This window comes from Coregonus lavaretus (assembly GCF_964263955.1).
Source record: "Coregonus lavaretus genome assembly, chromosome: 10".
In the NCBI taxonomy this organism is placed as follows: domain Eukaryota; kingdom Metazoa; phylum Chordata; class Actinopteri; order Salmoniformes; family Salmonidae; genus Coregonus; species Coregonus lavaretus.
This window is the reverse complement of record NC_139997.1, coordinates 7,979,592-8,006,939: the sequence shown is the minus strand read 5'-3', so window position 1 is coordinate 8,006,939 and position 27,348 is coordinate 7,979,592. Positions and strand designations below refer to the sequence as shown.

General features: G+C 43.6%; 1 protein-coding gene across 1 annotated transcript in view; it reads left to right on the top strand.

Moving 5' to 3' along the window:
- The first annotated feature begins 5,845 nt into the window (after nucleotides 1–5,845).
- LOC311136491 (E3 ubiquitin-protein ligase UHRF2-like) overlaps nucleotides 5,846–27,348 on the top strand; it is a 43,346-nt gene continuing 21,843 nt past the window's right edge. Inside the window, exons 1-3 of the mRNA XM_084170636.1 lie at nucleotides 5,846–6,119; nucleotides 20,471–20,950; nucleotides 26,164–26,519. Coding sequence (XP_084026762.1) covers nucleotides 5,967–6,119; nucleotides 20,471–20,950; nucleotides 26,164–26,519 — 989 coding nt within the window. The 5' untranslated portion in view covers nucleotides 5,846–5,966. The remainder of the gene's footprint in view (nucleotides 6,120–20,470; nucleotides 20,951–26,163; nucleotides 26,520–27,348) is intronic.

The following is a 27,348-nucleotide window of genomic DNA, read 5'->3' as shown; positions in this document are numbered from 1 at the left end:
GGGTCTTTCAGCATGACAATGATCCCAAACACACCGCCCGGGCAACGAAGGAGTGGCTTCGTAAGAAGCATTTCAAGGTCCTGGAGTGGCCTAGCCAGTCTCCAGATCTCAACCCCATAGAAAATCTTTGGAGGGAGTTGAAAGTCCGTGTTGCCCAGCGACAGCCCCAAAACATCACTGCTCTAGATGAGATCTGCATGGAGGAATGGGCCAAAATAAAAGCAACAGTGTGTGAAAACCTTCTGAAGACTTACAGAAAACGTTTGACCTGTGTCATTGCCAACAAAGGGTATATAACAAAGTATTGAGAAACTTTTGTTATTGACCAAATACTTATTTTCCACCATAATTTGCAAATAAATTCATTAAAAATCCTACAATGTGATTTTCTGGATTTTTTTTCCTCATTTTGTCTGTCATAGTTGACGTGTACCTATGATGAAAATTACAGGCCTCTCTCATCTTTTTAAGTGGGAGAACTTGCACAATTGGTGGCTGTCTAAATACTTTTTTCCCCCACTGTATGGATCTGTTGGGGCGGTATGCAAGTTGGAGTGGGTCTAGGGTTTCTGGGATAATGGGGTTGATGTGAGCCATGACCAGCCTTTCAAAGCACTTCATGGCTACAGACATGAGTGCTACGGGTCGGTAGTCATTTAGGCAGGTTATCTTAGTGTTCTTGGGCACAGAGACTATGGTGATCTGCTTGAAACATGTTGGTATTACAGACTCAGTCAGGGATATGTTGAAAATGTCAGTGAAGACTCTTGCCAGTTGGTCAGCGCATGCTCGGAGTACACGTCCTGGTAATCCGTCTGGCCCTCCGGCCTTGTGAATGTTGACCTGCTTAAAAGTCTTACTCACATCGGCTACGGAGAGCGTGATCACATAGTCATCCGGAACAGCTGATGCTCTCATGCATGCTTCAGTGTTGCTTGCCTCGACGCGAGCATAGAAGTGATTTAGCTCATTTTGTAGGCTTGTGTCACTGGGCAGCTCGCGGCTGTGCTTCCCTTTGTAGTCTGAAATAGTTTGCAAGGCCTGCCACATCTGACGAGCGTCAGAGCCGGTGTAGTACGATTCAATCTTAGTCCTGTATTGACTCTTTGCCTGTTTGATGGTTCGTCGGAGGGCATAGCAGGATTTCTTATAAGCTTCCGGGTTAGAGTCCCTTGAAAGCAGCAGCTCTACCATTTAGCTCAGTGTGGATGTTGCCTGTAATCCATGGCTTCTGGTTGGGTTATGTACGTACGGTCACTGTGGGGACGAAGTCATCGATGCACTTATTGATGAAGCCAGTGACTGATGTGGTGTACTCCTCAATGCTATCGGAAGAATCCCGGAACATATTCTAGTCTGTGCTAGCAAAACAGTCCTGTAGCTTAGCATCTGCGTCATCTGACCAGTTCCATATTAACCGAGTCACTGGTTCTTCCTGCTTTAGTTTTTGCTTATAAGCAGGAATCAGGAGGATAGAATTATGGTCAGATTTGCCAAATGGAGGGCAAGGGAGAGCTTTGTACGAGTCTCTGTGTGTGGAGTAAAGGTGGTCTAGAGTTTTTTTCCCTCTGGTTGCACATTTAACATGCTGGTAGAAATGAGGTAGAACGGATTTAAGTTTCCCTGCATTAAAGTCCCCGGCCACTAGGAGTGCTGCCTCTGGATGAGCATTTTCCTGTTTACTTATGGCCGTATACAGCTCACTGAGTATAATCTTAGTGCCAGCATCGGTTTGTGGTGGTAAATAGACAGCTACGAAAAATATAGAAGAAAACTCTCTTGGTAAATAGTGTGGTCTACAGCTTATCATGAGATACTCTACCTCAGGCGAGCAAAACCTTGAGACTTCCTTAGTATTAGATTTCGTGCACCAGCTGTTGTTTACAAATATACACAGACCGCCACCCCTTGTCTTACCGGAGTCAGCCGTTCTATCCTGCCGATGTAGCGTATAGCCCGCCAGCTGTATGGTATCCATGTCGTCGTTCAGCCACGACTCGGTGAAACATAAGATATTACAGTTTTTAATGTCCCATCTCCTCCTCTACTGCCATTCATTCCAATGACTGGTTTGGATTTCTCCCTGACCATTTGCACCCCATTCTGGAACTTTGAGAGTTCATGACATAGCCCCTCTAGTAATTTAATAGGATCTCTATGGTCACCCCCCTCCCCAGACAGGATATGAACATGGCAAAAATGTTTAGAATGACAGGAATCTAGCTGTAAAACTGAAGAAAATAAATTTCTCAGCTTCGTTGCGAAATGTGTAGAATAGCATGAGATTAGCTATAAAACTGCACATGTTCCTCTCTGCCCCATGGCAAAATGTGTAGAATTGCAGGAAATTTGCTTTAAAACAGTAACATTTTCTCTCAGCCTCATGGCAAAATGTGTAGAATAGCATGAGATTAGCTATAAAACTGCACATTTTCTCTTTGCCCCATGCCAAAATGTGTAGAATTGTAGCAAGTTAGCCGTTTCCCCAAAATTAAAATAATTATTTGGGGTTGGGGGGGCTTTCTCAGACCTTGCGGGGGTCCCGTGAAACCGCGGTACGCCACTTAGATTAATCAGTTCATATAGGTTAGTGCTGGTTGACATCTGCAGAAGGCCTACCTGCACTGCACCGTAAGCTATTGTTCAGTATTCAGAGGCTCAGTGACTTTTGCAAGTTATATTTTATGCTGTCTATGATTCCACCACTAGATGTCAATAGAGACCCACAGTAGTAGTAGAGCAGAGCTCAGTCAATAGGTCTTTGGTCCAATTTATTCCAGGCAGGGTCCACTTCCAATACAGACAATACAGGACAGGTGTGTTGGCCACACCCACTAATTGCCCACACCTGATGCCAATGGTTGACCCGCCCATACATTTATATAAACCGTTCGTAGAGGTTGTGAATAGTTTAGGTAGAGTATTGCATTGAGAGAGCAAGTGGTAAAAGGAAGCTAGACGTGATCAATTGTTGTCATCATGTTTAGTATGGGCTGCATTTGTTCCTTTTAAAAAAATTCCATCTTCCCCCAACAGATACACAGATGACGCAATCTCTTTTGCACTCCACACTGCCCTCTCCCACCTGGACAAGAGGAACGCCTATGTGAGAATGCTGTTTTGGTATTTTATTAGGATCCCCATTAGCTGTTGCAAAAGCAGCAGCTACTCTTCCTGGGGTCCACATGAAACATGACATAATACAGAACATTAAATAGACAAGAACAGCTCAAGGACAGAACTACATCAATAAAAAATAAGCTACACGTAGCCTTCATATTGATACATACACACGAACTAGCTAGGTCAAATAGGGGCGAGGCGTTGTGCTGTGAGGTGTTGCTTTCTGTTTTTTCAAACCAGGTTTGCTGTTCATTTGAGCAATATTAGATGGAACAGCGTTCCATGCAATAATGGCACTATATAATACTGTCCATTGACTACAGCTCAGCGTTCAACACCATTGTGCCCTCCAAGCTCATCACAACATTCCGGTCCCTGGGACTGAACACCTCCCTCTGCAACTGGATCCTGGACTTCTGACGGGCCACCCCAGATGGTGAGGGTAGGCAACAGTACATCTGCCAACCCTCAACAAGGGGGCCCCTCGGGGGTGCATGCTTAGTCCCCTCCTGTACTCCCTGTTCACCCTAGACTGTCATTAAGTTTGATGATGATAGGCCTGATCACTGATGACGATGATTCCGCCTATACGGAGGAGGTCGGTGACCTGGCAGTGTGGTGCCAGGGCAACGACCTCTCACTCAACGTCAGAAAATCAAAGGAGCTGATCATGGACTACAGGAAACGGAGGGCCGAGCACGCCCACATCGACGGGGCTGTAGTGGAGCGGGTCGAGAGCTTAATGTTCCTCAGTGTCCACATCACTAAGGAATTAACATGGTCCACACACACCAACACGTGAAGAAGGCATGACCACGCCTCTTCCCCCTCAGGAGGCTGAAAAGATTTGGCATGGGCCCTCAGATCCTCAACGTTCTACAGCTGCACCATTGAGAGCATCTTGATTGGCTGCATCACCGCTTTGTATGGCAACTGCTTGGCATCCGACCTCAAGGCGCTACAGAGGGTAGTACGTACGGCCCAGTACATCACTGGGACTAAGCTCCCTGCCATCCAGGACCTCTACACCAGGCAGTGTCAGAGGAAGGCCCTAAAAATGGTCAGACTCCAGCCACCCAAGTCATAGACTGTTCTCTCTGCTACAGCACGGCAAGCGGTACTGATGCACCAAGTCTGGCACCAACAGTACCCTGAACAGCTTCTACCCCCAAGCCATAAGACTGCTAAATAGTAAAACAAATAGCTACCTGGACTATCTGCATTGACCCTCTTTTGACTTGTCACAAACGCTGCTACTGCTTATCTAGCCTGTTGCCTAGTCACTTTACCCCTACCTATATGTACATATCTACCTCAATTACCTCATACCCCTGCACATCGACTCTGTACTGGTACCCTGTGTGTATAGCCAAGATATCGTTCCTCATTGTGTATTTATTTCTTGTTATTTTTCTCTCTAAATTGTTGGAAGGGCCTGTAATCATTTCACTGTTGGTCTACTCCTGTTTACAAAGCATGTGATTTGATTTAGACAAATATTTTGTAGATGTATTTTTTGAACTGTCTCCTATTTATCAACCCAACTCTTTACAATGCAAGTCGGTGTAGCCTTTAATTTGACATTGAAGTTAGACATTCAATATCAATGCCTTAATTTGACAATGACCACTAGGTACGTTGCACATTCTAAAAAAAAGGTGAGATATACCAGAGCTATGAGAGAAAGGAGATGGGAATCGCAATAGTCAATGAATGGGGAAACGTATAACGCCCCACCCAGCAGACTGTCGACCAATTGCGCTCACGTTTTTACTCGGTTGCTAATCGTCACGCCAGCCCTTCTAAAAGTTGAGAAACCTAACTATTTTCCTCAAGTATGTAATGCCCCGATTCCAAAGCTATATGACATTACAGAGAACAAGTTCATTATTCCACATCTCGGAAAAGATTTGCAATGTTGTACTTCATGAAATTCTTCCTAATGTTGGATTTTTTAGCTAGCGCCCAATGACAAAGGTGCTTAAAGATGGGGGAATTCAGATATGACCTCATTGTTTTTAGCACTACCAACAGAGTTCTTAAACTATGGCGGCCAACTTGATCAAATGTGCCAGTCAATCTACTTTTTAGTATACTGTGCTTCGCTAATACAAAAGCATAACGGAGAGTAATGTACAATACGGCGAACTTAGCAAACAAGGCATTTTTGGTAAGTACATGGGGGCAACCATCTTTATGCACCTTCGCTATTGACTCCCATTCCCTACTTGAAGGAGAGCTTTCCTTGTCCCTGAATCGCCCAGAATGCACCGTGTGGCCCATTGACAACGCATGGGCAACGTACACAATGGGCGGTAATACGATTCCAATGGAGTATCTCTGGGTATACTGACATCCGTTGGCTGGGTTTCTTGTATTAGCATGCCCACAAAAAAGGGGTCTTCACTAGTTACCCCAGCCACAAAGTCATAAACCCCGCTCATGTTTACAATTAATCTTCTTAAAATCATTATAAACCTTACCTTACCCACAACTTATGCCTAACCCTAAACTCAAATTAAGACCAAAAAGCACATTTTTGTTTTCATGAATTTTAACGATATATAAACAATTTTGACTTTGTGGCTGTGCTATCTATTGGAAACCACAAAAAATGGGCCCTGCGTCTTTAACGGCAAATTGTACTGAATTTTATTTCGCGAGATTTGCTTGGCGCCGTGACCCATGTGAGAGACACCTCCTGCAAGAATTATTCTCCCCTGCAGAGGAAAAGGCTATGGAGCGCTGAACGTTTTCACTGTTATTCCCCTTTCCCCCCAAGCCCGGTATTTGTTGTGTTTAGATTTCTGTAACCTTTTTGGTGGCTATAGGGCGGTGGAACGATGTGGATTCAAATTCGGACCATAGACGGAAAGGAGACACGAACCATTGAGGATCTTTCCAGGCTGACCAAAATTGAGTCTCTGAGGCTGAAAATCCAAGAGATCTTCAATGTAAACCCCGGACAACAACGGTTATTCTATCGGGGCAAACAGGTAGATGTTATCTAACCTATGGCCATCGTAACAGTCGTTTGTTGTTTGTTTACATTGCAGGATTAGGAGGCTGCTAACGTATTTAGAACCGGAGCTTCCTGTTTTGAAGGGAATTCGCCAACAGATCTTGCGCAAGAACCGAGAGGACGCACTCTGTCAGTGATATTAATGCGCTGCTGTTGTCCCCATTCATGCTTTATCTACTGTTGGATACATTGTTGCAACGTTTTTTCAGTTGGCCTATATAAGATGCATTAGCCAACACTTGAGCTAGAGAGATGAGAAATGGCGTATACGTCGTGTCTTTTTCCAGATATTTAGTGTTTTCCACATGTCGGGAAGGCAATAGAAAATGTCCCCTTATTAGAACCTCATTCAGATCCAATGACCAATTAGATATTTTCTGTTTTATTTTCTTTGATATTTTGGATAGGTGGGAATATTTTATATAATTACCCGGTAATAGTCTTAGATGCATTGCAAACAAGAATCAGCCACGTTTTCAAAAACATTTGGGATCTTTACTAATGTAGTTTCATTGCCTTTGATGTTCATGCGGCATGTGATTGTATGATGCATTTGTTTACGCTTAGGATGCGTTGCTCCACGTGCATTGCCATCCAGTGAAGTGCAGTGTTTACAGCCGCGCGCTACTGGTTTGACACACACTCAACGTCACAGCATAGTGAAGACGGTGGTTAGGTTTTCTAGTGAAAGATGCTACTGTCAGAGTTATCTAAGCATGATTACTTTGTTTCCCCATATTCTGCATGTACATGTACATTCTAGAAGCTGAAGTGGATTCACACATTTTCTCTCATTAACATTACCTCTTTTACAATAGGACATTGATCAGTCAGTGCAACATTGTATTTTCTGAGACTTCATATAATTCCTTGTCATAATTTCAGTGTTTGTGAAGGTAATATGCTAGAATCCTCTGTATCTTTTTTAGGGCTCTGTTTCCAATGTAGTATTAATGACTAGTAGCCTGAGCGTTGTCAGAATAGGTGTACAACCACCTAATGACTCAAAATGCAGACAGTTAAGAAAAACACTGGCGATAAGGTTGGAGACATCCTGTGTAGGCCTACTGCCCATATAATAGCCATTAAGTCCTCTCCTGTTTGTGTCGAATCTAATTGTATTTGTCGGATGCTTCGTAAACAACAGGTGAAGACTAACAGTGAAATGCTTACATTTACATTTTAGTCATTTAGCAGACACTCTTATCCAGAGCGACTTACAGTTAGTGAGTGCATACATTTTTCATACTGGCCCCCAGTGGGAATTGAACCCACAACCCTGGCGTTGCACGCGCCATGCTCTACCAACTGAGCTACAGGAGGCCTACAGAATAAATAATTGAACAAATAATAACATGAGGAATAAATACACAATGAGTAATGATAACTTGGCTTTATACACAGGGTTACCAGTACCGAGTCGATGTGCAGGGGTACGAGGTAATTGAGGTAGATATCATTTACATTTACGTCATTTAGCAGACGCTCTTATCCAGAGCGACTTACAAATTGGTGCATTCACCTTATAGCCAGTGGGATAACCACTTTACAATATGTTGTTTTTTTATGTACATATAGTTGTACATATAGGTAGTGGTAAAGTGACTAGGCAACAGGATAGATAATAAACAGTAGCAGCAGCGTTTGTGATGAGTCAAAAGAGTTAGTGCAAAAAGGGTCAATGCAGATAGTCCGGGTAGCTATTTAGCAATCTTATGGCTTGGGGGTAGAAGGTGTGTGTGTGTGTGTGTGTGGCGCCCACTTCACAATTGGCGGTAATCTGAGTATTCAGATGTAGAATGCTGGGAGGAGGACGCTGTAGTCAGACAGTTAATCGTCTGAGCACTGTGTCCCTGCCTACTTCCCAAATGGCACCCTATTTCTTATGTAATGCACTACTTTTGACCACGGCCCATACATACTAGGTAGATAATAAGGTGTAATTTGGGACACACTCCCTGTGTGGGGAATATTAAAGTTGGAATAATGACTCAACGGGGCAGCCCATAACGAAAATACTGCCTTTCTATTATCATCATTTAATACACTTTAATCACACCATTTTAATCCAGTTATTTGATTGATCAAATAAATGGTTTCCCTTTGAAGGCCCTTTAGCCATCCTTAAATCCTAGGCCGCACTTTTACATTTTAATCTGTAAATAGATCAACTAAAGCAGAATTGTGTCATTGAAAATAAATAGGTCGATCTTGTTTTCCCTGATGTTTGACACTACATGAAGGATTGAAATGGTTTTGTCTCTTGCTTGGGGAGGGATTTCATTCCCGCGGAAGTCGTTCGTTGCTGTATAATGTTGTGCAGTACAGCATGAGGTGTCGGCCATTTTGCATTTTTTGAATGAGGAATCCCTCCATGTGTTTGTCTGTGGAGAGGAAACATGGGACGTAGCCACGCCAAGCCTACTTTTTTTTTTGTGGGGAGCAAGCGACTAAGCAGGTTTCATTTATAAAGTTAATTTAAACTTGGTTAGCTTTGACAGGGGTGTTCAGTTGACAGCCCACCTATGTTTCATCACTGTGTGATTTATGCATGGCTGTCTGTTTCTAAGGAAACAATATGCTTTTCTCTTCCTGCATTTCCATACCTAGTGTTGAATTTTCCCACAATCCTTTTATTTATGCCTAGTTAATGATAATAATACATAATATATGTCATTTAGCAGACGCTTTTATCCAACGCGACTTAGTCATGCGTGCATACATTTTATGACGTACGGTTGGTCCCGGGAATCGAAACCACTATCCTGGCGTTGCAAGCACTATGCTCTACCAAATGAGCTGCAGAGGACCACAATATGTGCTAGGCTATGGTTTTGAGGGTTATAAGGCTTATTATACAAGAAGACCCTTGGTTTTCAGTGCTGATTTTGTGTAGTACTGTAGTAAAGTTGTATTGTAGTGCAATGTAGTGTAGGCCTAGTAGTACAGGAATGTACTGTAGTAAAGTTGTAATGTAGTAATGTAGTGTAGTACAGTACAGTAATGTAGTGTAGTAAAGTAGTAATGTAGTGTAGGCCTAGTAGTACAGGAATGTACTGTAGTAAAGTTGTAATGTAGTACAGTAATGTAGTGTAGTAATGTAGTGTAGGCCTAGTAGTACAGGAATGTACTGTAGTAATGTAGTAATGTAGTGTAGTACAGTACAGTAATGTAGTGTAGTAAAGTAGTAATGTAGTGTAGGCCTAGTAGTACAGGAATGTACTGTAGTAAAGTTGTAATGTAGTACAGTAATGTAGTGTAGTAATGTAGTGTAGGCCTAGTAGTACAGGAATGTACTGTAGTAAAGTTGTAATGTAGTAATGTAGTGTAGTAATGTAGTGTAGGCCTAGTAGTACAGGAATGTACTGTAGTAAAGTTGTAATGTAGTAATGTAGTGTAGTACAGTACAGTAATGTAGTGTAGTAATGTAGTGTAGGCCTAGTAGTACAGGAATGTACTGTAGTAGGCTAGTCCTTTTATTTCCTCTGCCTCATAGGAAAGCAGTCAGGGTGGGTGGGGGATTTCCACGTGTGAAGAATGAGCCACTCACAGTACAGACTACCAAACACTGTTAGAATATGTTGCCGGAGGAGACTTGTTCAACTCATTCAATATCAAAATGGCGTCGTTTCAGCCCTAGTTCAAAGTACAGACTGACTCTGCCCTTGTGTTTGAATGATGGTCAATTTTACAATGCCACAGTGGTCTTGTAAGTCTGTGGTAAAGGAACCTCTCTAGTCTCTACACTACCTGCCTAACAGTCACCCGCTTTCCCTTACATAGAAATAGTCACGTTGCCATTCTCTTTCAGATCAGAACATACTGTCTCGTCGTCACACTCAAGGCATGTGATTGGTTGGTTTTGAATTGTGCTCCCTGTCTATTGGTGAGTGAGCGTTGCTCAGAGTGTTTGTTTGAAGGTCAGGCAGTAGTATTTCACTTTTCGAGTTGTAATGACCATTCGGTGCCAAAAAAACACTTGTACGTCTGGCATGTTATAAATGCTCCCAAATGCGAGAAAAGACCGATCAACAACTATTTTTCATAAACACAAATACAAACGCAATGTTTTCAACACGACAGACTAATAAACCGTGACACATTTTCTCTGTTGGAAAATCAGGGCATTTGTTCAGTTATCTTGTTATTGCTCAGAGGCATTGAGGGCTTTGTAAGAACTGGTTCCATCGTTGTCCAGGGTTTTGGGGGACAGGGATAAGAGTGAGCTGCAGTCAGCCATGCGTACAGGCACGCCTTGCTCTCTCCAGTTTAGGGCTGGGCTGGCAGAAGGTTTGGAGCCTGTCGTCTGACAGGGCTGAGGGCACTTGAATCCAGTTACTGTGAATCCAGTTTCACAGTGCTTCTTGCCTGCAGTGGATGCAGTTTAATAACCTGATGAAAGATGGTGTCCTTTCTGAGTTAAGAAATGAACAGTGTGCCATTAAGAAGTGGCAGTTGAGGTAGATCAATGTAGTCCATGGTCGTGTTCATAAGGGCACACTGTAATAAGATGTTTCAAAGCATTTTCTAACAGAAAACGAAAAGTAGCATTTCTTATTGGACAAGTTCAGGTACTCCCTCTCCTTTTTCTTCCATTTTGTGCCTACTGAACACAGCCCAGTATTCTGTGAATCCTGTAGGTCAAAGGTCAAAGTAATTGTTACGCTGTAGGAAGTGGTGTAGTTCAAAGTAATTGTTACGTTGTAGGAAGTGGTGTAGTTCAAAGTAACTGTTACGTTGTAGGAAGTGGTGAAGTTTTCTGAGAGAGGTCAGTGTGAAATGGGGAGTAGGAGGGAATCAATCCAAAGCTTTAGGCTTTTGTAGGCTTAGGTGTGTTTTATGTAGCCCATCTTTTCTGCCCTCCTGCCCTTTCACCTAGTTTCTGTGGCATCTAAATTCTGTCAGATGGCTCTTGGTGAAGTACTGCTTGCCATATAGAAGACCTTACAGACACTGCGATAGGACAATGAATCCATTGACGTATTTTGTTGGTAACCATGAACCTAGCTCTGGCTTTTATAAACAATAACATTCAAGTCTTTAAAGTCTGTTAGATGACTAATGTGATGTAGATGTTGAGCGGCTTCACTCCAAGTAGATTGTATGTTTTAAATATTCGATAAAAAAAATAAGTATTTAAAGAATGTTAAATGGAAATATTCTAGTCTAGTCCAAGCTTAGCAATTTTATGTTCAAATACCCTGCATGTGGATTTAGGCTAGTTATCACAGTATTCGCGCGGTCTAGTCTAGTTCTGTTGTTGGTGGTTCCTTCAGCGGCGACGCTACGTTGAAGCCTGTGTTTGATCATTTGAATAGCAGCTAGCTACAGGAACTGTGCCACAGTTGTTGGTAATGTAAGGTAATTGGGAGCACTTTCCTTTTCACTCTACCGGAACGGTTTGTCAAAAACGCAGGGTCCTGCTTTACGAACACAACGGCTAGAAAGAAACAAGGTTTGGGGGGAGAGGAGAGCAAGCCGCACCGAGCATGTATTTACTAGAGATGAAGAATGGAACCTGTTTGAGAAACAACGACTGTGTGATGTATAGATTAATAAATAAAGCAGTAGTTTGGGTACACACTAGACGGACAGTTCCATGTCAGTGTTTTGGGCTGCTTGGGGCCGGGGTGTTCGCTCTTGATTAGAAACGTGACCTATTTTTTCTTTTTTTTCTTATTGCTCCCCTCTTTGGCAGTCTAGCGGGCGAGGGGTGGGTTGGGCGGCGGGATGGGCTGTGGGGGATGGGCTACGAAGCAGGAGCACACTGTCTGGTTGAGCAGTGTGTGTGTGTTGGGCGTTTCCTAACTTATCCCAGAATTACTTTCTCCCCGCCAGGCTCTGACTGTGGCTCTCTAGACTCACTATCAGCCCCGCTGACTCTATAGACTAGTCTCTCACCACCAGCCCCACTAATTGGTATAGTTTTGCACCTTTTGATGCATTAGGGAAATCAATCGTCACACATACAACAGCCCTGACTCACTTATGAAAATACACACACACACACAGCTGTGCGTACACACAAAAACACCAAGTGCGTTTGGCACGTACGCACAAATACCTTCCCCAATTCTGATAGAGGTTGATCCCAGGTGGTCCAATCCACTTAATTGGCAGACACAGATAAACCCCACAAAAGTACCATGGTTATAATATAAATATTCTGTCATTTTAATTGCATTTACAGAGTACTTTTCTCTGTTGTGTTTAAAATCATTACGAGATGCCAAGTCATATCTGTCAGCAAGGATAGAATCTAATTGACTTTTCCAGGTTCGGCCTGGTGGTGTAGTGTTGCCCTCCTCTCCACCTGGAATAGATTAGGTTTCTGTTTCTTATCATAATGAACGGAACAGTCCAGCAATTGCCTATTCAAACAGTAAAGGAGACGTTCAATAATTACGTATTCAGAATAGGTTGTCCCAACCTTGCCAGGGCATAAGCAAAGCACATCCAATGCTGTTTTAGTCACTGTCTGATGAGAGCTGTGCTTGTAATGATTAGAATTGAGCTTTTCAAAGACAGTCCGGCTGACATGTCACCTCGGATAAGACAAACACAGAAATGAGTTTGACTGGGGAGAGGTGGTAATTGCGATCAATAACCAAATAATAACGGGAATAAACACTAGGGCCGTCCCCAAAAACAAAAAAATACAAAAAATCTTGGTCGACTGAAAGTCGTCGGTTCTTCCGACCAATCGATTGGTTGAAATGTTAAAATGGGTATTTTTCCATATATAGACACACCCTATGTGTTTTAATTAGATCAACTATATGCATTGAGCTTGTCTGATGCTTTAAGCTTACTTTTTTATGAAATAAGGCACAAATGACTCAAGAGGGAGCCAGATATCTAGATAACCAGAAGAACAAAACTCTCCTGAAGTTGCCGGTAATAGGCTACACGAGGAGTCGGCAACCCTTCTTATGTGGATTGCCAATTTATCTTACCATTTCTACCGATCTGCATGCCAGTTATGGTTTTCATATACACATTTTGGTGGAACAGTTGCATTTAATTTATAATAGCGTCTTCATATCTCAAAATCATTGTCATGTGGTTAATCAAAATTCTATCAAAATCTAAAGGAAAATGATACAAACCAAAAAAGTAACTTCTATTGCCATTGCCAAGTATGTAAAAATAGCCTACATAAAGCCAACAAATAAAAACATTGCAGCCTGCAGGTAGAAAATATCCTGATAAAAATAAATATCCTATAAATCACATTGGCTACACATGGCCTGTCTCCAAGGAACTTGAAACATTGTATTAACTATTAACTCAGAGCTTGAGGCGTCACTACATACCTCCTGGTTCGATTCCAGGCTGTATCACAACCGGCCGTGATTGGGAGTCCCATAGGGTCCGGGTTTGGCCGGTGTAGGCCGTCATTGTAAATAAGAATTTGTTCTTAACTGACTTGCCTAGTTAAATAAAGGTAAAATAAATAAAATAAAATAAAACTTGGGTCCAGCCGAAGCTTGCACTAGCGAACTTGCCACATTGTATGAAATATTCTGGGCCCTCAGAGTTTCCCCGTGCCAGTGAGCTCCGGACAGACACAGCTGTAGGCTATTTGCGCAAGGGATAAGAAGCAGTACTTGACTTGGGCAGGAGCTCACCGGAACTGAGTACCGGCACCTCAAATGTTCTACTGCTTGAGCTCCTGTTCCTCTTGTAGAATATTAGCTCAAAGGTATTGTGGAGCTCCTGCACCTAAATGAGGCGAAGAAAACATTACTTTGAGAAGTTCCACAGCTCCTTAGTGGTGGTGTGTTAAGCCAATCAGAAATACTCTCAGACATCCCCAAATGGGCACATGAATATACCTACATTTGCACGCAGGCCATGTAGCCTATAGGCCTATTTCTATGCGTAATCAGGTGTGCTTCCTCAACATTGACAGGAGCGCGCCAAACAAAATACATTTACATTTACATTTAAGTCATTTAGCAGACGCTCTTATCCAGAGCGATTTATAAATTGGTGCATTCAACTTAGGATAGCTAGTGGGACAACCACCCTTTTTTTTTTTTTTTGTGGGGGGGGGGGGGGGGGGTGTAGAAGGATTACTGTTATACTATTTCAGGTATTCCTTAAAGAGGTAGGGTTTCAAGTGTCTCCGGAAGGTGGTCAGTGACTCCGCTGTCCTGGCGTCGTGGGGGAGCTTGTTCCACCATTGGGGTGCCAGAGCAGCGAATAGCTTTGACTGGGCTGAGCGGGAACTGTGCTTCCGTAGAGGTAGGGGGGCTAGCAGGCCAGAGGTGGATGAACGTAGTGCCCTCGTTTAGGTGTAGGGTCTGATCAGAGCCTGAAGGTAAGGAGGTGCCGTTCCCCTCACAGCTCCGTAGGCAAGCGCCATGGTTTTGTAGTAGATGCGAGCTTCAACTGGAAGCCAGTGGAGTGTGCGGAGGAGCGGGGTGACATGAGAGAACTTGGGAAGGTTGCACACCAGACAAAGACAATGACTAAATTGACAAAACTTGTAAATGGAATAAAATTAACCAAAACGTATTTCTCACAAGTGTTGCAGCATAGGTTGTGCGCTCTGCAAACAAAATGTCCACTCCGACAATGAGAACGGTAAAAGACTGGAATAATAATAATATGTTGAATGCATTAACAGAAATTACCATAACCAAACAAACATTGTAGATTAGGAATTAAAGGTAAAGGCACTACTGGTGATATATGTAAGGGGGAATTGATAGACACTGACAATCAAACGCAAACAATTCACACAATGAAGTTATGAAACAATGAATGTGCACAAATTGGCGGAAGAGAGCGCATTCTGGAGAGAGAAGTGCATTGTGCATCTGGGCGCTGCATGGTCAATCCGATGCACTGGCCATGCAGCATTTGGTGATACAGCCTCTGCAGAAGTCAGGGCATTTATACTTCTTGTGCTTTGCGGAGCAGTGCAGAGCTGTGGTGAAGGAAGTTGTCCAGGAAGTGAGCTTATGTTTATAGAGGATGTACCGCCCCCACCTACCGTCAACCAATCATGACAATGCGGAGCTATACGGAGCCCTCCACATTGTTACAACATTTGGGAGGCTCATGGCGATGCAGTACAGAGCTCGATTTGGCCTCAGCATGCCTCCAGAGGCTCCGCAATTGCGTTACACCGTCCATATGGAGCCACCGACCACATTTTCGGATCAAGCATAAGTTGGCTTTTAGTCTAGGCCTCCGCAATGGATTAGTTCACTGAGATGGGCGCAAATATATATATATATATATATATATATATTTTTTTTTTGCTACTGCTCGACTAAATAAATCTGTCGACCAAACAATCGACCAGTTGACTAATTGGGGTCAGCCCTAATACACACACACACACAGTGGTTGTGCTACTGCCACCAGATATGGTCAATTTCGACTATGCCTTCAAATCAATCTTCCAGTTAAGTGTTTCAGATGCAGTGGCGGCTCCTGAAAAAATTCTCAGGGGGGGCAATTTTTCTGATGATTTAGGTGACCTACACACATTTAAAAAAAGATATGTCCAGCAACAACATGAAGACAGGGGCAGCATATAAGTCAATACTGATATACACATTACTTGCTTCAAAAAGGCCTCATGGTTGAATTGGAAATATGTGCACCTGAGCATAATTCACAACAAGCAAGCAGGAGCTTTTGATAGAGGCTACTGAAAACATTGATGCAAGTTATTGGTAATAAGAAATTTTTATAGACTTCCATATTCTGCCCTCTTGTATAGATTTGTGAAAATGAACAGTGATAGACATTTTGCCTGAAAACAGAATTTGAAAATAATTTATAGAAAAGGTAAACACAGCTATCTGTATGGCTTTGTAAAAATGAACAACCATATTCTGGGCAATTGTATAGATTTGTAAATATGAACAACCATATTCTGGCCAATTGTATAGATTTGTAAAAATGAACAGATTTTTTATTTTTTTTTACTTAAAAAAAAATGAAAAATAACTATTTTAAACAACATCAACTGTGAACTGATTTGGGCGTGTGTGTGTTAAAGAGACAGACAGGGAGGGACAAAGAGAGAGAGAGGCTACATTACTTGTACTGAAACTGTTCTAGCTTGCTGCATGATCAAATTCAGCTGATGCGCATAGCAATGCACGTAATAGGCATTCTTGAAATGCTCACGCACCTTTTGCTGCACACCAGCCTTCTCTCCCCTCATCACACTGGCTCCATCGTAAGCTTGCGCAATGAGTTTGACTTTCTCGTCGTCGGCAAAAAGACCGTTCAGTCTCTCCAAAAGCACACTGGCGATTGAGACTGAGGTTGATTCCGAGATGGGAAGGACCTCAAAAAAGCGCTCCTGCACTTTGTGGTTGCTATCTATGTACCTCAGCACAAGCACCAGCTGTGTCTGTGTAGAAATGTCTGTGGTCTCGTCAGCTTGGATAGCTACGAAGTTCGCCGACTTCACCTCCTCCACAATATGTTCCCTCATGACCGCTAGCATACACTCCAGTAGCTCGTTTTGAATGGTCTTTGATGTTCCCTTGAAAACTTTAGCATTTTTAAGATGGTCATCAAACACCTCATCTAATTGTGCCACAAAGTTGACAAGTCCAAGAAAAATACCAGGGTTGGTGGAGCCCTCAGTTTCATCTTTACCTCGCAAAGCTAGCCATCTTGACAGTTGTACGTGAATTGATTGACGCTGCTACCCGCTCTTTTCTTAGTTATGTTCATGGTTACTTATGTTACGTATGACGAAAGCGCGTAAGTGCAAGCCCTCCCGGAACCCATAGAGATTGTATTGAAAGCTCTGATATTTGAAAAAAAAAATATTTTACATGATAGTCTATGAGAGACTCCTGGGCGATTTTCAACCTGACTGAAATCGCCCCAAAAGGGGCGGGGCCATTTGAAGCACGACTTTAGCCTGATTGGACATTTAGTGGCAGATCAGACGTCTAGATTAGAACACTGATAACTACTGTTGCCGTGATATAATTGATTAGAAAAAAAATCCCTTCCTTTTCCCGTTTGGCAGTGCGTCGCCCATATCGCCCTAATGAACACACCGCCCCTGTTCAGATGACTGTTCTGAGGTTTTACTGCAGATTTCTAATGATGGAGGATGATATTTCTCAATGGAAGAATAAGATTGATTGGAAGAAGGCTTTGGGACTCAATTTGTACTGCATTATGTTATTTAATTATTCACATAAGGAATATATAAAGTTCTGATTTATTACCCCTTCGTACACCAAGAGCGACATTTTGCTTAAGCAAATGGCAGTGAGCCAACTAACCATAACATTTCAAATAGACCGGATGGATGGCATATTATCCAATCGCCCCAAATATTTCACCATCTCTTAAATGTCTTAACACCAAATGTGTTGAAACATTTACAGTGCATTCGGAAAGTATTCAGACCCCTTGACTTATTCCACATTTTGTTACGTTACAGCCTTTTTATCAAATGGATTAAATCGTTTTTCCCCCTCATCAATCTACACACAATACCCCATAATGACAAAGCAAAAACAGGTTTTTAAGAAATTTTAAAAAAAATACATTTTACATTTTTACATTTGAGTCATTTAGCAGACGCTCTTATCCAAGGCAACTTACAGTTAGTGAGTGTTTTTATTTTATTTTTATTTTTTACTGGCCCTCTGTGGGTTTCAAGGTAAGGTAAAAAATAAATAAAAATAAAATGAAATATTACATTTGCGTAAGTATTCAGACCCTTTACTCAGTACTGTTGAATCACCATTGGCAGCAATTACAACCTTCTTTGGTATGACGCTACAATCTTGGCACACCTGTATTTGGGGAATTTCTCCCATTTTTCTCTGCTGATCCTCTCAAGCTCTGTCAGGTTGGATGGGGAGCGTCGCTGCACAGCTATTTTCAGGTCTTTCCAGAGATGTTCGATCGGGTTCAAGTCTGGGCTCTGGCTGGGCCACTCAAGGACATTCAGAGACTTGTCCCGAAGCCACTCCTGCGTTGTCTTGGCTGTGTGCTTAGGGTCGTTGTCCTGTTGGAAGGTGAACTTTCGCTCCAGTCTGAGGTCTTGAGCGCTCTGGAGCAGGTTTTCATCAAGGATCTCTCTGTACTTCGCTCCGTTCGTCTTTCCCTCGATCCTGACTAGTCTCCCAATCCCTGCCACTGAAAAACATCCCCACAGCATGATACTGCCACCACCATGCTTCACCGTAGGGATGGTGCCAGGTTTCCTCCAGACGTGACGCTTGTTTCTCATGGTCTGAGAGTCCTTTAGGTGCCTTTTGGCAAACTCCAAGCGGGCTGTCATGTGCCTTTTCCTGAGGAGTGGGTTCCGTCTGGCCACTCTACCATAAAGGCCTGATTGGTGGAGTGCAGAGATGGTAGTCCTTCTGGAAGGTTCTCCCATCTCCACAGAGGAACTCTGGAGCTCTGTCAGGGTCACCATCGGGTTCTAAGTCACCTCCCTGACCAAGGCCCTTCTCCTCCGATTGCTCAGTTTGGCCAGGCGGCCAGCTCTAGTAAGAGTCTTGGTGGTTCCAAACTTCTTCCATTTTAAGAATGATGCAGGCCACTGTGTTCTTGGGGACCTTCAATGCTGCAGACATTTTTTTGGTACCCTTCCCCAGATCTGTGCCTCGACACAATCCTGTCTCGGCTCTACGGACAATTCCTTCGACCTCATGGCTGGGTTTTTGGTCTGACATGCACTGTTAACTGTGGGACCTTATATAGACAGGTGTGTGCCTTTCCAAATCATGTCAAATCAATTGCATTTACCACAGGTGGACTCCAATCTAGTTGTAGAAACGTCTCAAGGATGATCAATGGAAACAGGATGCACCTGAGCTCAATTTCGAGTCTCATAGCAAAGGATCTGAATACTTATGTAAATAAGGTATTTCTGTTTTTTATTTGTAATACATTTGCAAAAATGTCTAAACCTGTTTTTGCTTTGTTATTATGCGGTATTGTGTGTACAATGTTGAGGGGGAAAAAATATTTAATCAATTTTAGAAAAAGGCTGTAACGTAACAAAATGTGGAAAAAGTCAAGTGGTCTGAATACTTTCAGAGTGCACTGTAGATAACATTCAATATCATGGATACTAATTGGACCCGTGTTTGAGTATTTGTCTTGCTATAACCTAAGGAGCCTATAAAACGTCTTGATAGAAAGGGGATTGCTTAGCTCATGGCTGAAGAGGGATATTATGCGAATAGTCATTGACTCTCCAGTGAAAGGTCTAATGCAGATAATGTACGCTGTATTATGGGGTTCCATGCATAACATAAAATGGCCCTTTTCCCAACATAATAGATGAATTCAAGTCAGTGTGCCGCAGCCTGCCTAGTGTCCCTTTGTCCAGGATGGTTTCTGTCTAGGCCACCATAGAAATATAATTACTAGAACGGACATTCCATTCAAGTCGATGTTCTGTGATGGGTAGGAATTATTTTTCTATACTATGCTGTCAACTCCACACGGCAGACAGACAGACACATAGACACGGGGGGAGGGGGTCCTTTTGGTTGTCATAGCGACTTACACCCCCCCCCCCCCTTCTAAGATGTATTTATTTATTTATTTGAGGAAAACATGCAGTGGAAGGCAGAGAGATTTTGTGTTCATTTGTTCTACTGACTTCAGGAATGGATGTCGGGTTTTGGGGAGACAAATTAAAATCTACAGCATATTCCACAATTCACAATTGTGTTATCTCTTATTGGAATATTCTTGTTCTCATTGTCACAACTAAGATACATTCTTTCATTTTGAGAGATGCTGGCCCCGCTGTAAAATGATTCCCTAGCCTTAGCCCCCTAGTGTCATAACAACTAGGACATTTGGCCCATGGACTGAGTAGATAGAAACCTGTCTGGCACAGGACAGGTGGTGCAGAGCTATTGATTCAGCCTGGAGGTGTAGTAGCTTTTCTTTGTTCAGGTCTCATAGCTTTGATTCTGAACGGTGTTGAGCATCAACACATTGTCCCTCCTCAGCCTTCTGCAGCAGCCGTGGAATTCTGTATTTTTGCCGTGCTCTTCGTTTGCCCTTGACAACGAGCTTGTGCTCGGCAGACGCTTCCGACGGCGAGTCAGTGACGCTATGCTGATTATTTAATATCGCGCAAATGTTGGCCAGTCCCAAAAAAAAATATAAGAATAATATTTATTTAAGACCAAAATGGCTGCCTAACAGATCAATTTGGGTGTATATTTCAGATGCAAGATGGCCAGATACTGTTTGACTATCCCACAGCTGTTTTACCCATCTCAAGAGGAAAAACCTGAGAAGAAGAATTGCTGCCTATCTAACAGATCGATTTGTGTCTTTATTTTTCAGATGGAAGATGGCCATACACTGTATGACTACAACGTGGGTCTGAACGACATTGTCCAGCTGCTCATCCGTTCCCAAGCGGGGGACGCTCCAGATAGTCCCCTCATCCCTCCCTCCGTCATCTCCCCTGTCGTCAGCCCCAAGGAGTGTGACACAATGCCCATGTCCTGCAGTACAGCTCTGCCACACAACACCACAACTTGTGCAACTACCACCCCCCCCCACTCTAAGCTTACCACCGTGGCCCCAACACCTACCCCCAAACCCACCACAGTCAACAACAACACAACCACCACTGGCAACACCAGAACTACCACCAACACCAGTACAACTGCCAGTAAGAAAATGAGTAACACCAGTAAACCCAATAACAACGGAGACAAGTCTTCTTCTGGTCCACCTGCACCGCTGGAGAAGCTCGACAACCAGCCTTCAACCTCTACACGTCCCTTCCTCATAGATGCGGGCATTGGGGTGTTCAAGGTAAGAGAAAGATAACTTGCTGGATTGTGGTACCATTTTCTCTCAGGTTGATTCATTTGTTGTGGTTTGTGTACTAAAGGCTGTGGGATAATACGATATAGAATAAGAATATAATTAAGCAAAAAGGCCCAAGGGGGTGTGGACGCAACGCGTCGTGCCTGGATATAGCCATTTACATTACATTTTAGTCATTTAGCAGACGCTCTTATCCAGAGCGACTTACAGTTAGTGAATACATTTTTTTTATTTTTTTATACTGGCCCCCCGTGGGAATCGAACCCACAACCCTGGCGTTGCAAACGCCATGCTCTATCAACTGAGCTACATCCCTGCCGGCCATTCCCTCCCCTACCCTGGACGACGCTGGGCCAATTGTGCGCCGCCCATGAGTCTCCCGGTCGCGGCCGGCTGCGACAGAGCCTGGATTCGAACCAGGATCTCTAGTGGCACAGTTAGCACTGCGAAGCAGTGCCTTAGACCACTGCGCCACTCAGGAGACCGTGGTATATTGGTGGTATACCACAAACCCCTGAGGTGCCTTATTGCTATTATAAACTGGTTACCAACGTAATTAGAACAGTAATAAAAAAAGATGTGTCATACCCGTGGAATACGGTCTGATATACCACAGCTTTCAGCCAATCAGCATTCAGGGCTCGAAACACCCAGTTTATAAAGTCTGATTTACCACAGCTTTCAGCTATTCAGCATTCAGGAACCAAATGACCTAGTTTATAATACCTTTTCGCTCCGGTCCCCCTTCCAGCATTGGGGAACATCCCACGCACCCCCTGCGTGCACCACGTCTTTTTCTAAGGGCACAAGCACTGTTCATGACACAAACTGTTCACACCCATCTTGTTGGTGCAGAGAACATTTTGCAGGTTTGAAGCTCATTTTCTTGCAATTCTATACATTTTGCCATGTCTAATGTGTATTCATGTGATATTTGAATGACTCAAACATTACAACAAAATCTATGGGCTAAAAAATAGAGCTAAGAAATGTTAGCTGACATGGGCTAGTTGATCTGGACATTTGTATGGATGGATGGATGGATGGATGGATGGATGGATGGCATAACAAGAGGAAAGCTGATGATGCACTACCCAATTTCGAAATTGCACCTTGTGCATTCTACTATTACGACTTTCAATAGTAAGTTGAAAGCCGGCCGTACTGAGTTCCAAAACAAAAAAGAACCCGCTCCCCCTGTGCCTCCCCTGCCAATCCCTTGTGCCCCACAGTTTGAAAACCACTGATATAGAATAAGATTCTGTTCATTCAATAATGGATGAGAACCAGCTGAGCGACGCCCAACAGTAAGTATGCTTGTGTCTGGAAAGGTTTCAAGCCTGACTTTCTGTCCTCTACTGTAGCTCAGTTGGTTATATAGCATTCACAATTAAGGAGATACTGACATGTTATATAGAGAGCATTCACAATTTAGGAGATACTGACATATGTTTTGTCATTCATTTCCTTGATGTCACTGGCACGCCAACAGCAAGTCAAGCGGCCTCATTTCGCCACCTTTTCCCCTTTGCATTGCTGTGGTTTGGATCCACATGCCTGTGGTAGTTTGAATTGGCAGCCGCCTCTCAACTCCCTCAGCGTACTGTGCTCAATCTCCATAGTGACCGGCCTAACCAGACACAGGGCTCTGGAGTGTTTAGCTACTGTAGCAGGTCCAGTGGTGTGGCTGTCTGTCTATCTGACTGGCTGTCTGTCTATCTGACTGGCTTGTGTGTGCATATCCCTACTCTCCCCGAGTCTCCCTTGGAGAGTGGGGTCACAGCCAGGGGAGGTCTCCCCGAGTCACCCTTGGAGAGTGGGGTCACAGCCAGGGGAGGTCTCCCCGAGTCTCCCTTGGAGAGTGGGGTCACAGCCAGGGGAGGTCTCCCCGAGTCTCCCTTGGAGAGTGGGGTCACAGCCAGGGGAGGTCTCCCCGAGTCTCCCTTGGAGAGTGGGGTCACAGCCAGGGGAGGTCTCCCCGAGTCTCCCTTGGAGAGTGGGGTCACAGCCAGGGGAGGTCTCCCCGAGTCTCCCTTGGAGAGTGGGGTCACAGCCAGGGGAGGTGGATATGTTGTTCCTGGCCCTTATCCACAAAGTCTCAGTAGGAGTGCTGCTATAGGATCAGCCTTTCAGATCATAATGAATAGGATTTATATGGACAGGGGGGGGACATGGTCATACATCAGCACTCCTGCTCTGATAAGCATTTTGAATACAGGCCCTGTACTCAAGTCTTCCTGTTGAATGATGTCTGGACAGGACTGGACCACATCTTTTACCTCATGGTATGTTGCTCTACAGATTTAATCTCCCCTTAGAATCAGATATCAGATTCTGAAAACCTTATTACCATGGAACAAATGGTTGCTAGGAATTTCTCTTGGTATTTTTTTATTGTTCATAATCACTTACAGTAAACGGTAGAGCTGACACGTTTTGATAGACATGTCCTGTTAACAGTTAACACCAAAGCCAAGCTGCAGGGGAGCGTGGGCCTAAAAATGCCAAGCAGACCCACGCTAAGAGACACACTATACCCAGAGCTCAGCCCTGAGAGAGAGCCTGCTGCTGGCGAACCACAGCGGCTGTAAAAGATATGTGCTGGAACATGGACAGGACAGTCTCTTGGCTCGAAGCTTATAGCACCATCAAGGAGATGACTGCAGCTGTGTTTTCAGTTCCTGCAGGGATCACGTACACATACACTACATGGCCAAAACTATGGATCTCGCTTTGTGCACAGGGGCATTGTCATGCTGAAATAGGAAAGGGCCTTCCCCAAACTGTTACCACAAAGTTGGAAGCACAGAATTGTCTAGAATGTCATTATATGCTGTAGCGTTAAGATTTCCCTTCACTGGAACTAAGGGGCCTAGCCTGAACCATGAAAAACAGCCCCAGACCATTATTCCTCCTCCACCAAACTTTGGCACTATTTGGCACTATACATTGGGGCAGGTAGCATTCTCCTGGCATCCGCCAAACCCAGATTAGTCTGTCGGACTGCCAGATGGTGAAGCGTGATTCATCACTCCAGAGAACGCGTTTCCACTGCTCCAGAGTCCAATGGCGGTGAGCTTTACACCACTCCAGCCGACGCTTGGCATTGCACATGGTGTTCTTAGGCTTGTGTGCGGCTGCTCGGCCATGGAAACCCATTTCATGAAGCTCCCGACAAACAGTTATTGTGCTAACGTTGCTTCCAGAGTAACTTTGGAACTCGGTAGTGAGTGTTGCAACCGAGGACAGACGATTTTTACGCGTTACGCGCTTCAGCACTCTGCGGTCCCGTTTGTGAGCTTGTGTGGCCTACCACTTCGTGGCTGAGCCGTTGTTGCTCCTAAACGTTTCCACTTCACAATAACAGCACTTACAGTTGACCGGGGCAGCTCTAGCAGTGCAGAGATTTGACAACTGACTTGTTGGAAAGGTGGCATCCTATGACGGTGCCACGTTGAAAGTCAGTGAGCTCTTCAGTAAGGCCATTCTACTGCCAAGGTTTGTCTATGTAGATTGCATGGCTGTGTGCTCGATTTTATACACCTGTCAGCAACGGGTGTCGCTGAAATAGCCAAATCCACTAATTTGAAGGGGTGTCCACATTCTTTTGGCCTTGTAGTGTACTAACAGGATTACTTAAACACTCAAATGTACCGGTGTGCACTCTGACTCACTGTCTAATAAATGGCATATATTACTATATTATGACTAAGGATGGAGATGAGTAAGGAGATGACTGACCAGCAAACAGGTTTACTCAGTAGAGAAAACAGACAAGGTAAGCACACCCACACATAATGAACAGGATGTAGTATATGTACTGTATGTACGTAGTGTGAACAGGAAATAGTAGCTCTATGTAAACTTCAAGTGAACAGAAACGCCCAAAAAATCTGCCTCACTTTGATACTGCTACTGATCCGGAGTACAGTAGTAATGAACTCTAGTTCCTCTATTGAAAGCTAATGTTTGTTCATTATCAATTGTAGCAGGTTACTGGTGTTATTGATGTGCTACTGATTTTGGTGCGACTTGCAGGTTAAGATTTTAAATGTACCGGTATTTCTCAAACCCAGTAGTTGGCATGTGGCCCAGAGGATGTCCCTGTCAATTAGCAGTCCCTGTGGGCCTGTAGAGATGAGCATGTCTGCTTTCACTATCCATCTCCCCTGGAGCTGATGACAGAACCACATAAAAACAGCAGCCTGACCGAAGGCTCGGTCTGATTCTTATGTAGATGTGAATTAATATGGAAGGGTACAAGCTTTGTCCTTATAAACAGGCTGGTGGGTTTTGGAGATTAGGCTTGGAGTCAATTCCATTTAAATTCAGGAATTAGAATTTTATTTACTTCCTGAATTGACCCCCAAACCCCACTGTCCCTCCCAGCCTAACCCTAACTCAGCTCTTTTTCTCAAGGCCTTTACAACAATGTCTGATACTGTATATTCTGCATGTGTACAAGGCTGAGATCTGGATTGAGATGGCCTCTTGATGCGTCCTCAGTTTGTGTTATGATGCGTAATGTAGTAAGCTAATAGAGTTAGCCGCTCAGGGTGATGTCACTGTTCTGGAATGTTCATCATCAGTTCTGGAATCTTCATCAGTGAGTTCTTCAGAGAGTGTTTGTTGACAGAGGCAAAGGGGGGACAGAGAGAACCTCCATCCACTGTAGCCATGAAACACATTGTAAACATTGCTATGCTCAGAGGTCCCAGACAGCCTGTAGTTGGCCTTGCCCCTCCCTGTCTCCTAGCTCTGTTATGCATGTGAGCTGCTCATGTCCCGTATACAGAGGCAAGGTGACGCATTTATAGCATAGTCAAAGGTGTTTAGCTAACACTGGAGACAGCGTGACTCTCTCATTTTGTCACTAATCATTAACTAACTTTTTCTCTTATCAAAACCTTCCATTGCCCATGTAACTGAGGATTCTTTTCAGCCACTTTGTTTGTTCATGATGTCAACAAAAGTAAAAAGGCTTTGACTTATAGGAAGACCTTTCTTAACATTTCATCACTATCCTTGAAATGTCCCATGAGTCTGTTGCTTAGTTTACCCACAAACCTGTTATTGCTTTCATCAGTACTCCAAGCCAGCTGCACTCTGCACATCATTTATTTTTTATTTTTTATTGTATGTGCATTTTATTCATAGTTGAAAGGTAAACTAATTTTCTGTTATTTTTCCCCTTTCAGATAAACGAGTTGGTGGACTGCAGAGACATAAGCATCGGTGCCTGGTTTGAAGCCAGCATTGACAACGTGTTACGCACCCCAAAGGGACAGAACAGCACCAGTAAAGCAGCTCCTACAGCAGGGAAAGTTGGCAGGCCTAGCAAAAGGACTAACGGCAAGCTGGAGACAGAGCCAGGCCAAGGCCAAAGCCACCTCTCCTCCTCAGACAATAATAATAATAATAATGGGAATAATTCTTCTTCTGCATTGAACTCTGACAGTAGTGGGTCAGGGGCTGGGCCCTCCACCTCTCAAACAGACTATACCGCCACAGACAAAGAGAAGGAGGATGTGACGTATCATATCAGATATGATGAGTAAGTTGATGCACCTGGGAAAAACGAGCACGGCTTGTCAGTGTTTTCTGACCTACTAGGCTTGCTATCGCAGATTAATATTTTCCTTTTTGTTTGCTCACTGTTTTAGAAAGGTTTAATTAAGTTTGGTGGGGTTAACCAACTGTGAGTGGTGATGGATCCAACCAGGTAAGTAAGGAGTGTGTAGATTGGGGTGCTTGGGAGTTCAGGAAGAGGTGAGATTGCATGTTATGTATGAATGAATAAATAAATTAGTGATCTAAGCCATAAAAATGGCTGTATAACATGATATGCACTTACAGTATGTAGTGATGCACCATTAGATACAGAGGAGGAGAGATTACATTCCATATAAATCGCCATAGAGAGTAGCTATCAATCTCTTCAGCCATTGGCCATATTTCAATATGATCAGTGCTTGACTTGGACAGGAGCTCACCGGAGCTGACAACTGGCACCTCACATTTTTCTACTGTTTAAGCTCCTGGTTCTCTTATAGAATATTAGTTCAAAAGTATTGTGGAGCTCCTGCACCTAAATATACACAGTACTGGCACCCAAAATGAGTGCCGGCACCTATTTCAGTCCAAGCCATATAAATCGCCATATATCTACCATGATACTTCTTGATGTAGTGCTGCACCATTAGATACAGAGGAGGAGAGATTACATGCAATATAAATCGCCATATAAATTTGGAGTCATCTTTTTCTGGTGAATTCATTCATTCAGGAGTCGTTTCCATGGTAACCGCAGAGTTCTCGGGAGCGTTGCTCTAACCGCCCCATCTCCACATTCTAATTGCTGCCTAAAATTGAGCGGCACATCT